This window comes from Passer domesticus, chromosome 7 (assembly GCF_036417665.1).
Source record: "Passer domesticus isolate bPasDom1 chromosome 7, bPasDom1.hap1, whole genome shotgun sequence".
Taxonomy (NCBI): Eukaryota; Metazoa; Chordata; class Aves; order Passeriformes; family Passeridae; genus Passer; species Passer domesticus.
In genome coordinates this window covers 45,919,780-45,932,489 of record NC_087480.1, presented here as the reverse complement: position 1 = coordinate 45,932,489, position 12,710 = coordinate 45,919,780, and the positions used below count along the sequence as shown (strand labels likewise).

Genomic DNA, 12,710 nt, shown 5'->3' with positions numbered 1-12,710 from the left:
AGGTGAGATCCCTTTCTTGTTTGTACAAGTTTTGAAAAAACAGGTCCTCCAGAATGCACAAACAGATTAAGTCACATGCGCAGGAACTGGGGAGTGTCAGAGTTGCTTGCTCAGTCAGTCTCCCGTGGATGCATTTTTAATAATATTGTGGAAGCATCTGTAGTTGGTGGAGAGGCATTTAAAAGTTTTGAAAGGTTTCAGTAGTTTCAAGGGTTCTTTAGTCATACACTAAAACATCCACCTTGTACATAGAGTGTCAAGTAATGTAATAATACTTTGTAACTGAAGAACTAAATGATTGTTTACAGAGTTTTTTCAAAAACAAAAGTCTTGCATCAGTGTTTTCCAAGGCAGATAATTTGTTCTTGTAGATTTTCTGTAGGCTGCCATTAATCATGCAGTAAATGTGCTGGCTTTGCACAGAACTTCTGCTTCACATGAGGCCTCACATGGCTGTTGGTCATACAGCAAATTTAGTATTCTGCTACTTCATTGATTTATAACCTCACTGCTTTATAATCTGTTGTTCTAGTGTTACTGAAAAGATGGGATTTTCTCCAGATATTTCTTATAATGAGCAACAGCATCTCTAAGCATTGTACAAACAGTAGTAGCATTTTTTTACTGTGATGCATGATATTGCACTTACTTCATTTAGGGTTAAACATAGTCTTCCTGTCTCCTATTTCAAGTGACATAACTAGGACTAAAATGTACTTATGCTTCAGTCTGTTTATTAACAACCTTCAGCCGTTCCCAGAAGACTCAGGAAGTGCCTGTTTTCTGGCTTGGCTATGGTGAAAATAAGATTTCTTGGTGTTTAGGGGAATGGACGTAATTATATCCTTTGTATATACAAGGCAAGTGTAATACTGCCCCTGTGTTAAAATGGCAACTATTTTAATCCAATAATACTCAAAAATACATGGTTTGTGATCTGCTATTGTCTTGGATAGAGATGTTTGAAGGTGGTCTGTTTTACATTAGTGTGGGAATTAAGCGTAAAATAGGACGAGTTTCAGAATTAAGCTTTGGTTCAAAAGCAGATAAAACTCAAATATTCTAACAATCTCTATTAAGAACATATGTGAAAAAATCTGGCTAAGTTTCTTTTAAAAAAGATCATCCCAGTTAAAAGTGGAATGAAATAAAGGGGATGATTGAAAGCTAAGTGAGTGGGATCTGATCCAGTTTACAAAGTAGGATTTCCTGATCTAAATTTTGTGTGTCCTTGTATTCTAGCGATACTTACTTCATATGAGTGTGTGTGTTTGCATTTTTCTCAAGTGGTGGTCGTAAGGGAGTCCATTCTCACTGCTTGGGACACAGTACTTAGCTCCTTCCTGGCTTGTAGGTAAAGGTGTTACAGCAGATACACACGCACAGTGGAGAGCCTGTTCATTGACAAGCACAATATGGAGAGACTATGATGGGTAGCAGAGGAAGGAGGCCTGGAAATGTGTTCTGGCTACTACACACTGTGTTGGTAGAACTTCCTGGGGAGGAAGATCTGGTGTATTTAGGGAGTAGCCCTCCCTGCAGTGTATGGGACTACAGAGCAGGGTCATCTGAGTGAAGAAGAGAGCACATCTGCAGGTACTGCACAGACGTGATGTTTTCCTTCCTTCAGGTCGTGTCATGATGCAGTGAGGCAGATATACTGTTCTGGTTCTTATGAATGTGACCATCTGCTAAGAATCTGAAGAATTCTGGAGATTATTAACAGGGCAAATAGGAGTGGTTGTTGAGATACCCTCTGTGGCAGCGTGTTCCTTTCTTCTCTTGTCTTAATGTTGGTGTCCTGGTTGTGAACTGTTGTAATCAGTTTGCTCTGCTGGTAGATAACTATGCTGGTAAAGTCTAATGATTAGTCCAACTCTGGTCCATTCAGTGGCATGGGTGAACTGGGGTGTACAGCTGTAATCTCTAATGTTTTTCAGCTGATCTGTTAATCTCTAGAAGCAGAACTTGATTCTTTTGTAATTAGGGCTGTTCATTTCAAAAGTAGTCTAAAATATTTCCACACATACTCTGTCTGTGGCAGATTCCTGCTCTTTCCTGGAAACTAAATGTGTCACACCTGTCAAGTTGTTAGGTCTCAAACAAGACATCCCCTCCTGCCAGACTTGTCTTTCATCTGGAGTTTCCAAAGCAGTTCCTTTGCTGCTGGTGTGGGGACGTCTTTATGGAGAAAAAGTCTTTGTCTTTCTCTTCCTCAATTGCAGCTCTCCATTTTTAGCTTTGCTTTAGAAAGCTGATTTGCTGTATGCATTATCTTACAGCGTGGCTGCGTCTCCAGTGGTTCAGTACTTTCTTGAGCTTTTCACTCACTTTATCATGCAAATGTTTCTCTAATCATAGAAATTGACTTTTTAAAATTAAAGTTGACAGTGATACTGCTTTTAAAAATATATACTAAAGCTTAATAGGCAAATAGATTTTTCATACTGTGTTGATACTATGAATTTATTAGTTTATTCCTCGGAGCAAAGTAGTGTTTCATCCAGCTAAAAGTGATTTTTAATTCACTGTTGTTTTCCTTTTGCATATTAAGCACTGTGCATTTCTAGCAGAATTTCTCTCTCAAATATTTTTCAAGCTACAACGTAGTGTACTCTTAGTACCAGTGTCTTAATTTTTGCCAGCAAAGTAGCTCCATGTCCTGAAGGTTAACCTACAAACTGTTTTCAGAAATTCTTTTCAGTAATTATTCCTCTTTTCATGTCTCAAAAAGACTAGCAGATTTTCTTCTTAGTATACTGTACATATGCCTGTACAATCTATAGTGAACTTTTTAGTTTTAATATGAAATTAAAATGTGAAGTACTGTTTATGTATATGAACATGTAACTTTTTTCTCATCTTAGTCTGAATGCCTTTGCTTTATTTACAGTGTCACTATGGCTTTTGATGTTGCTGCCCTGAACCTTCTAATTGATATTAATCTTTTAGTCTATAAAATACTTAGCCTTTAAGTTTGCTCACAGCACGTTTTTTCTCTCTCAACTGTAATACCTAGATTGTTTTCAGAGGGGAATGAGGTACAATTTGCAGATTAGTCTGGAGCTACAATCCAGAACTCGTAGAAAGCAGAAAAGCAAAACACTTTGTTTTTTGTTCTTGATATAGAAACAGCTCTTTGTTAGTTTTCAGACGTGAAGCTAACAGGGTGTTTTGAAAAGATAAAGTACTGTTTAGCTGGAAGCAGCTTTTGTCTGCCTGGTTAGAAGAAGCACATTGCAGTTGCAAGGAAAAAAGAAAGACCAGACCAAATTGATAATTATGAAAACAAACAGGCAGGAATACAGAGGAATGATAATCAGTTCAGACAGTAAAATAAAAGAGCTATTATCCAAAGATAGAAAAGGAAGCAGGAATGCATAAAGATAGAGACAAAAGTAGAAACCCAAAACAGACAGTGAAGACATATCCATGAAGAGAAACTGAAATGTATTGTCAGAAGTAGATTAGTGTGACATGCTCTAATTAAAATACAATTTTTTAATTAACTTGTCCTGAAGACAAATAGGGAAAGGTACAGTATATTGTGCTGGTAAGTCTCATTAATATACTCACAGATGATTATGGTTCCCATAACTTTTAATGTAGTGTATCAGGTAATTCTTTGTACAAAGATAGCAAGATATTTATTTTGTTTTGTTTCATTTTTTGAAATGAAATTTACGTGAGGATACCTCCAAGTAAAACAGTGAATAATTTGAAGGCCTTGATCATTGTCTAAAAATTAAAAAAAAAAATTAAGCTGCATAATGTTTCATAATTCAGCTATTTCATAAGAGTTTTATAAAATCTCAGTATGTTAAATAGTCACTTAATAATGTTTTGTAACTTAAAATATTTAACTTGAATAGAGTTGGGTGTTATGAAGCAGTCTGTTTTTCTTCTGCAATGCTGCTCATGCAGGCAAAAAAAGACATTCTGCAGAATTTAACTATTATTTAAATTTATCCATAATTCAGGTTCATTTGATAAAGCCTCATGGACATAAATTGAGAACAAGAACTGCAAAGATGGGTATTAAGTTACCTAATCACCCACATTTTCTCACTTGGCTTTCTGTGGACTTGTAGCTTTGTGGTTAAGTAAGTCATGGCTTTTCATAAGGTGATAATAAAATAAAATATTTGTATCCACAAATGCACTGGGGCTTTTTTGATGCCAAGTGTTTTGATTTTTTTTTTTGGTCCCTGCTTTTCCATGCTCTGAACACTTTCATAGTACATATTTCATTATACCAACCTGCATAAGGGTTAAAAATTTAGCAAGCAAAAGACAGGATTGAGCTTTTCATCTCCCACTCACTGACTTGGAAGTTTAGACTGGCTGTGCAGCCTGGAGAACAAAGAATTGGGGAAAAAAATCTCATCTTGAGCCAATGTTTCAGAAGTGCAAATAAGATCACTTGGGTAACTGCAGACTAAAATTGTGGTCAGATAAAAGTATGGAAGTAATGATGAACAGTTGAGTCAATAGAGAATAAAATGATGGTGGAATAATTTATGCAAAGTATCCTCATTTCAAATAAAATGTTTTATTAAGTAGATATTGCAGATGTAATTAATTGAGATAGGTTTCTGAAATTGTAAGTCAATGTACTTCAATGTTTAATGTGATTCTTAAAACTTTCAGCTGTATTGTCTGGAGGTCAGTGGAATGGGAGACTGATTTGAAAGCAATTCAATGTTAATGCAGTTAGCTAGTTTACATACTGTAAAGGAATAAATTAGTGAAACAGAAGGATTTTTTTACAGAATGATGCCACAATCCTAGCTTTAAATGCAACTAGAATTGCTTTCTGAAGTTCATGAAAGCTGGGAACATTAACCCTGTAAAAATCTCAATTTTGTTGAATGCCTTTTATTTGAAACTGCCACTCTAGTCCAGTGTCTGGCCTGGTAGCTTTGGGAAGACTAAACGTCCAGTATTTACGCTGTAGCATGCTCATCCCTCTGAAGAGATCTCCCATGTTTTTCTTTTTATTAGTTCTTAAGGCTTGTTTGGAGAAAAAACAAGTGTCAGTAAGAGGAGGAGAGCAAATCTCGAGCTTACCCCAGGAGAGTCTGTTTTGTCTTGGGTGCAGGTTTGAGTCAGGTTCGCTCTTGGCTTTGGTGCTTCAGCTGCTATTTTTGTAAAGCTTGCTGGTATCTGCAAATACATGATAAGTTTAGAGCTGCAAACCTGGAGTGTTTATAACATTGATGTGTGGTTCCAGTAAATAATCTGGAAGTAGCATTTAGGTAGGTGACATTTGTTTTGGAATAACGTGTTTTGACCTACTACAGACTTCTTGTCGAGTGTCAGGTTTGTTTGTTTGTGACAGAGAGGCTTTGGACTACATTCCACTTTTGAGTGGGCAGTTTCTACATAGGGCAGTCATCCATTAGCTGACCTTAATCACTTTAATAATAGTCAGCTGCAGTTTTAATAAAGGTTTTAACAAAAATTTTATACTCAGCTGGCAAGGGATGTGGGCAGTTACTAGACAAACAGCAGTATATATTTGCTTGGAAATATTGTTGAGAACTTACTTCATTATCAAGGCATAGATAGCCAGATATTGTGCGATGTGATTTCTTTTTTAAAATAGCATTTTGCTGATCTCTAGTTAATGCAGTTTTCATATTTCTTATAAAGGAGCTAGCCAAATTACTACACTGATATATTTGTTTTGAAATTACAGACCTAAATTTTATTGGAACTGTTTGGACTATTTTCTTGTCTGTACAGCATTGCCTGATTTTTGACAATTTTTTTTCCATTGAAGAGATCACTTGTATCTCAGTGCATTAGTTTGATTTCCTTTGTAGCAGTCTGGAAGATTCACTGTTTGTGTTCTGATACAAAAAGGAAGCTTTTTGCTTAATTGAGGCCCAGAGCTCACTGTGAGCTTCTGGAGAGAGAATGAAAGTAAATAAGTAAATTTGTGACTCCCCTCTGGAAGCCTTTCTGAAAAGGCCAGACCTTTTTGAATATTCGCTGATGTTGCCTTTATCGTTTGCTCATTTATCTCAGGGGCTTTACAAAACAGTGTAGGGTGATTCTTATGGCCACAGACTTTCTTTCATTGGTTTATTGTTTATAGAGAATTCGAAAAATTGTGATACTGGGATAATCCAACAAAGCTGTCTTTGCACAGAACAAACTCTTTCTAGAATCACATGAAGAAGAGGAATTGAGGGGGGAAAAAGAGTTTTGTTATATGATTAGTGATGAAATCCTTGTAGTAAAGCATGATAGCTCATTAAATGTAATTTTCATATTAACAGCAGATCTTGAGGGAAGTTTGAGCAGTGGAGTCCTTTTTTGTTTCAGCAAAGTATTTGGAAAGCCACTGTCTCTGGTTGCATGTTTGGAAACATAAGTAATGTGGTGTTCCCTAATGCTAATGAAACCTTAGCAGCAAATGAGAGCTTTGTGGTCTAAAGAGCTTAAGTAGGACAGCAAAGGCTTTGTTCTGCTCTGTGCTGAAGGAAGTCAGTTCTTTTTAATGGTATTAGGTATTGACTTCATGCCAGAAGCATCTTTTACAAACTACTTTTGGATGCTGGGTTAATTTTGTAAGAGTAATTACGCAAATGAGTGAAGTGTAAAAAAGAAAGGCTTCTTGAGATTGACGTATTTTTACACATATTTACAAATGTGGTTTGACGCCTCAGCCCGGTTTTTGTCTGCCTGTGCAGCTTCTCTAAAAGCAGTAGCAGAAATATCACTTTATTTGACATAAACTATTTAGAGTGGAAATGTCCATTGGCGCAAAGTGCACATATCAGAATAATGGGAGATACAGGCCATGGTTTCCCAAATACATTGAAATCTTGTCTTCAGTCCCTCTCCCATCTCTTGGCTGGTTCTGTGGTGAAACATCAGGGAAAGTGGTGGTGGTGGAGAGAGTGGTGCAGAGGCTGGTGGTAGAGCTGGAGGGATGCTTTTGGTGGCAGTACTCGCATGCCATTGGACTGAAGTGTTCATGGCACTAATGGCTGTGCTTGTTAGTCTGTGGTGTAGGATTGTGGGACCTGCAAGGCAGCATTTGAGAGCAACCTTAATCTTGTTACGTTATTTTTATTTTCGTTGGTTACGTAGCTGTGTTCACCTCGTATCTCTTTAAGTGAATACATGTTCCTTGAGTCTTGCAGCATTTTAGGCATTTTTTGAGATCATCCTAGTACATGGTGAAATTGAACTTAAGTGGCTATTGCTAGAAGTCTGCATCATTTATTAGGTTCAGGCAAGAGAGTCTGCAAGAGATAGCCTCTGATAAACAGCCTTCAGAACTTTTTTGTGCAAGTTAATTAAACTTTGAACTTAATTGCTTCCTTAGCTTTTTGCTTTTATTTTTTAAGTTTACTATGAAGTGTATTTGGATTCAGCCTCTACAGACACAAACTTTGAAGTTTCAGTTACTTGCCTTTTTTGGATTACTAAATAACAGCTAATTTTAAATGCTATTGTAAGCTGAAGATCCTTGATCTTTTCACTGTGGTGGAATATTGTAGCATAACATGCAAGTATGTGTTAGACTAAAACTATTTGCTAGGCCGTATTTTGTACCTTTGTTTTCTCCTGCCTAATTCTAAACCCCCATATTTCCACTTGTTTTTTGACTTTTCAACTTGCCCTAATTAGTGTATCACCTATTAATCAGTACGGAGTGCAGTGAAAGATCAGTTTTGAAGATGGTTTAATGTATTAAAAAATCCCCAACTTTTATTTTTTACTGTTTCTCCTTTTTGTTTTGTGCCTTTAGTTTGTTATAACTTTCTTAATTACTAAGAACAGTTGTTTGCTTTCTTTGGAATCTCCTGTTAGAGGTGATCATGAGCTGTATATACAGTTTTGATTTAATAAATGTTTTTGATATGCAGACTACCCCCAAGTTTAGTCATGCTGCTAAAATTTATGTTATTTTTCTTTCAGTGGGTAATCCTAAGAGTGATTTTTTTTTTGTATCCAATGAAGTTGTAATTTACTGTGTTTCAAAGCTGCCAGACATCTCTTCTGTGAGCTGTCTCTTTTTTATCTAATAGTGATCTTTGGTTGGGTCTGTTGTCTTGGTGGAAAAGATGCACTTTTGAAATAAAGGGTTTTGAGAAGAAAGAAAGATTTGCATTGTGAAAGTGATGAAAGGCTGCTTACAGGCTAACATGCAAGTATTTAGATCTATTTCTATAAAAAGAGGTAGATCTCTTCCTGCACATGAAACCTGCTGTTCTGGTGTATATGGCTGATACCTATATATATATATATATACATTTGACTGATTTATAACTTGAATGACTTCTACCCCAGTGGCAAGCACTCCCTCCGAGCACAGCTTACAAATAAATGATGTGTAAATCTGGTGTTGCTGTGATTCTAAGTAATTTTGTTTCCTTTTGTTTTTAAAGGATCAGTTTGATAACTTGGACAAGCATACACAGTGGGGCATTGACTTCTTGGAGAAATACGCAAAATTTGTAAAAGAAAGGATAGAAATTGAGCAAAACTATGCAAAACAACTGAGGTAAGGGTTTTTTTTGTCTTTGCAAGTGGATCTTAAAAGTTACTTAAAATCACCGTATCACTTGGTGGGCAAATATGAAATGTCGTGATGAATGACTGTTTTTCATTTAGAGTGAGTTAGATCACTAGCTTTTTTCATAACAGTCCAGTCCAAAACAGAAAATTATCTTTGGGTGTGCACTTGCTTGCTTGGTTTTGCCTTCTGTCCCACCCACCCTTCAGATCCTTGAACTAAAAAGGTTTAAGGCTTAAAATTAAAGATTAGAAACAAGGAAAGCCATAGTGATGTTTTGCACTGACTGTCAGCACGTTTGCTGTAAAGTGCATTATCTGTATCTACACTTGAGTGTGTGTGTGCCTCTGCTACTAATTAATTTCTCATGTTGAATTGGCAAGAGCTACACTACATTGTGTTAAGAAATCTGATTGAAATAATTGAGTTGAACTTGAGAAAACAACAAGACCTTCCTGTCCTTAAAGCACACCCTTTCCATAGCAGGTCTTGTCCCTTTGGGTGAGACTGTAACCCAGCCGCCCTTTGTCTTACCTCTGTTCTATAGCTGCCAAGTGAAACCTCTTTTAGGAAATAGGAATTTCCCTTCAGGGATCATACAAAGAGAGTAGCAGCCATGAAATGGCTGCTTCAGAATAAAGTTATTTCTTCAGAAAAAGTAGGTTCATTTTTACCAACAGTGCACTCAGTGCTTGAAGAATAAAATTGAAAATAAGACACTCTTGTGAACTTTGCCTTCACTGCCATCTTTGCCTTCACTGTCATTTTTACTGTCCTGAATGCCTTTAGGGATTCAACTGGAGCTGCTGCCTACCCTTGTCAGACTGAAACTGATAGCAGCTTCTCTCCTGTGCTTTCTTCCATCATTTGCAAACCAGATTGTCGATAGATAGAGAGCCGAGAAATCCTTCCTCATTAATACAGTAATGAGGTTCCCAGCTGAGGATATAGATGTTCTGTATCTGGGCTGCTCATTTCCTTTTCGAGTTCTTTATCAGTTTCTTTTCATCCAGTTGTATATATTCACCTGACATAATAACCCATTGTTTTACTGAAGGAATTTTTTTCTTGGAAGGAAGAAAATAAATACCACTTTTCCCAAGCTGGTATAGAAGAACTGGAAGAGGTAAAGGAAAGTTGGAAGCATGCACATCACAGTTTGCAGCCCTGTTTTAATTTGTTTTCAGTTGTCTGTTAAAAATAGAGGTATATTTTATTTCCACAGATCTCTATCAAGATCCTTTCCTTAAATAGTATTAACAAATGCCATTTTGCTTAATTGTATTTAAAGGTTCATTCCACAGATAGCAAGATGAGACACCACATTATTACTTCAGGATTTGACTAAAAATAGGAAATTTTCTCTGTTCTCTGTTTACTTTGGGTAAAACTACTGATTTTTCTTAAAGTGTCTTTCAAAAATGAAAGCGTTTTGTCGAGTACCCCTTCTGTCAGATGACTGGAGTGACTGTCCCTGTGCAGTAAGTATGACAGTTCTGGGAAGCACAGGTCTTGCTGCACACGCGTTATACAGTGCATGCATGCACTTCCTGCCTGCTTCCCACCAGGGTCTGGACAGCACACACATCAGAGGGGAGCTGATTTTCTGCCAGTAGACCAGTTCATGAGTTATTCTTTGACATGCTTACATATATATTCTTTGGAGGAGACTTGACTGTTGAGTAGTGAACTGTTTAATGATAACAACTTGATTTTAGCCATCATTGCTCCTGAGGATACTCACTGTTTTTAATTATATAACATAGTTATGAGGCCCAGGGGGGATTGAGATCAAGCAAAATTGTCACCTTCAGAAGACTTAGCCAGCCTGCATCTTGCTCCTGGGAAGTTCTGAGAGAGGAGATCTTGTGGGATGGACTGTGATTCTGGTGAATTTTAATATTGGCAGCATATGGCTTATGAGATAGGTATTATTATCCCTAATGGAAATTTCTAGTATATCACTGTTTCTTCCTTTTATAATGGAAAACAATCTGAAAAAGAGTGTTTGAGACTCTTTTCATAATGAACTTTATAACTGAGATTAATAATGCTCTTGGTTAGTAGAGTATAAACAGTACAGCAAGTGGTCACCTCTTGGTAGTTCTGTGGCTCTCTTAGTACTTGGATGGGAGACCAAGGAAAGCCAAGTTTAGTCAGGAGATGCAACTAGTGATGTATGGTAGGTATTTTTTTACTGTCTTGGTTTCAGTGTGGACCATGAACATCCTGTTGAGATCATTGATGGATCTTATTCTCATGGACTTAAACCCAAGGATAAAAACTTCAGTGAACTTTTCATAACAGTTTTCACTTACTAGAGTCAGTCTCCTGGCAGAAATTCACATTCACTTTGTGTATACCCTTGCATTTTGAAACATTGATTTCTCTTTATGCTGTCACAACTTAGTGATGAGCCTTTCCCAGGTGCAAAAGCCCTTCCAGATCTTCTAGGAGAGGGCAAGTGATGCATGTACAGCATATGAGGGGCTGTTTGAGATCCTTATATATTCTTACTGTATGCAGGCGTTGCATCTCATGGTTGCCAAGTAATTCCAGAAGTGATAACTTTTCCAAATGCTGTTTTTAGGTTACAAGTCACTCTTTGCTATTCTTCTTTGCTCCTGAAAAAATTACAAGAAATTACATTGGGGAATCCTCAATTGCCTGTGGGGGAAAAAAACACCCTAGTCAGCTTGCCTTGTCTTTGCCTGCAACATAATGTGTTCTGAAACAAAAGAGGAAGTAATTTGATTTTGTTTGAGCTAACTTAAAGGAAAATCTAAAATTTTGTGTGGTGTAGGTCTCAACTAATGCATTGTGTTACCGCAAAGTTTGCAAAGGTTTTTAGAGGCTGTTACTGAGTTACAGGGATGTGAATCAGAACAAAGATATTGCAGGGTACATTAACACATTCCATTTTAATGATGTGACTGTTTAATTTGTTTTTATTTTGTAATTGGAAAAAATGAGATTCAGTATTTGCCATACTACTGGGCTCTAGACTGAATATTTAAATTGAATTCTCAGATGCTGCTTTTGACCAGCATTGTTCCTTAAAAGGGGCAGTGTGAAGATCTGTTTTGTTCCATGTCATTACACACAAAATAATTCTGGAGGTTTGCTCCCTTTTCATCCTGTCTAAAGCATTATGACACTTGAGCAGACAGGAGTTCCACTTTCTGTGATGTTAGGCAGTAATACAAGTTATACCTGCAGCTGGAGATGAAACTGCTGTGGAATAAAATTTCTGAATATGGTTAGCTTCTCTATTGTTGGTTTAAACCAAATAGCTATGATTGTTCCTAAGCTGTTTGTTGCCCATTAAAATTGTGCTCTCTGGAGATACCTGGTTACTCTGATCAAATCTATTTTTCATGTTCCTTCTGCATACTGTTGTGTTTAAGTGATATTTTTATAAATACAGTATGAATGTATGCATGTGTCTAGTCAAACTGAGACGTTTTCCCCTTTTTTTTATGCATAATCTTGGAAAGATTTTTGAAAATGGGTGTAAGCTCAAATGTAAAGCTGGGTACACAGATTATCACCACATGTGATCATTTCTCAAAACTCTCTTCCTTTGATTGCAGCTAAGATTTTACACTGCTCATTACTTTCAAATATAGTAGTTGTAGCAGGGTTTTTTTTATAGTCCTGTTGCTATAAACTTTAACATGTGATTTCTTAATGGTTCCAAGGATATTCAGCTTTGTAAACTTGAAGTCCAGGTTACAGTTTTTTAAAATTGATTGCTCCAGTGTTTCTGATGAGATGTTACTAAACACAGTGAATTGTTACTCTTTTCACCCAGTCCACAGTACTGATGTACAGTCACTGAAGGCATCAGAATTGTATAGAAACCATTACTTTACATATAAATAGGAAATTAAGTACTTACTGCAATTTTTACTACTTATGAAAGCAAAAAATGTTTGTGACCAGGCTCATTTCTAATGTGATACAGAGGCTGTAGTGATTTAGCATAAGCAGATACCACAGTACCTGAACTGCTACCTTAATAGAAATGGTACTGGTTTGATGCTGCTGCTTCTCTTCTTTATGTGCTGTATTAATTGACTGAAGAAAACTTAGTTTTGAGTTGATAAACACAATTTTTTACGCATCTGTAAAATTTTGTTTAGATATTCTATGTACCTGACTGGAAGTAATT

General features: G+C 36.6%; 1 protein-coding gene across 5 annotated transcripts in view; it reads left to right on the top strand.

Annotated features, from left to right (window-relative positions):
• Positions 1-12,710, top strand: part of FNBP1L (formin binding protein 1 like) — a 56,804-nt gene that overhangs the window by 20,402 nt on the left and 23,692 nt on the right. For all 5 annotated transcript variants that reach the window (XM_064428247.1, XM_064428248.1, XM_064428245.1 and 2 more), the window contains exon 2: positions 8,409-8,524. In XM_064428247.1, coding sequence (XP_064284317.1) covers positions 8,409-8,524 — 116 coding nt within the window. The remainder of the gene's footprint in view (positions 1-8,408; positions 8,525-12,710) is intronic.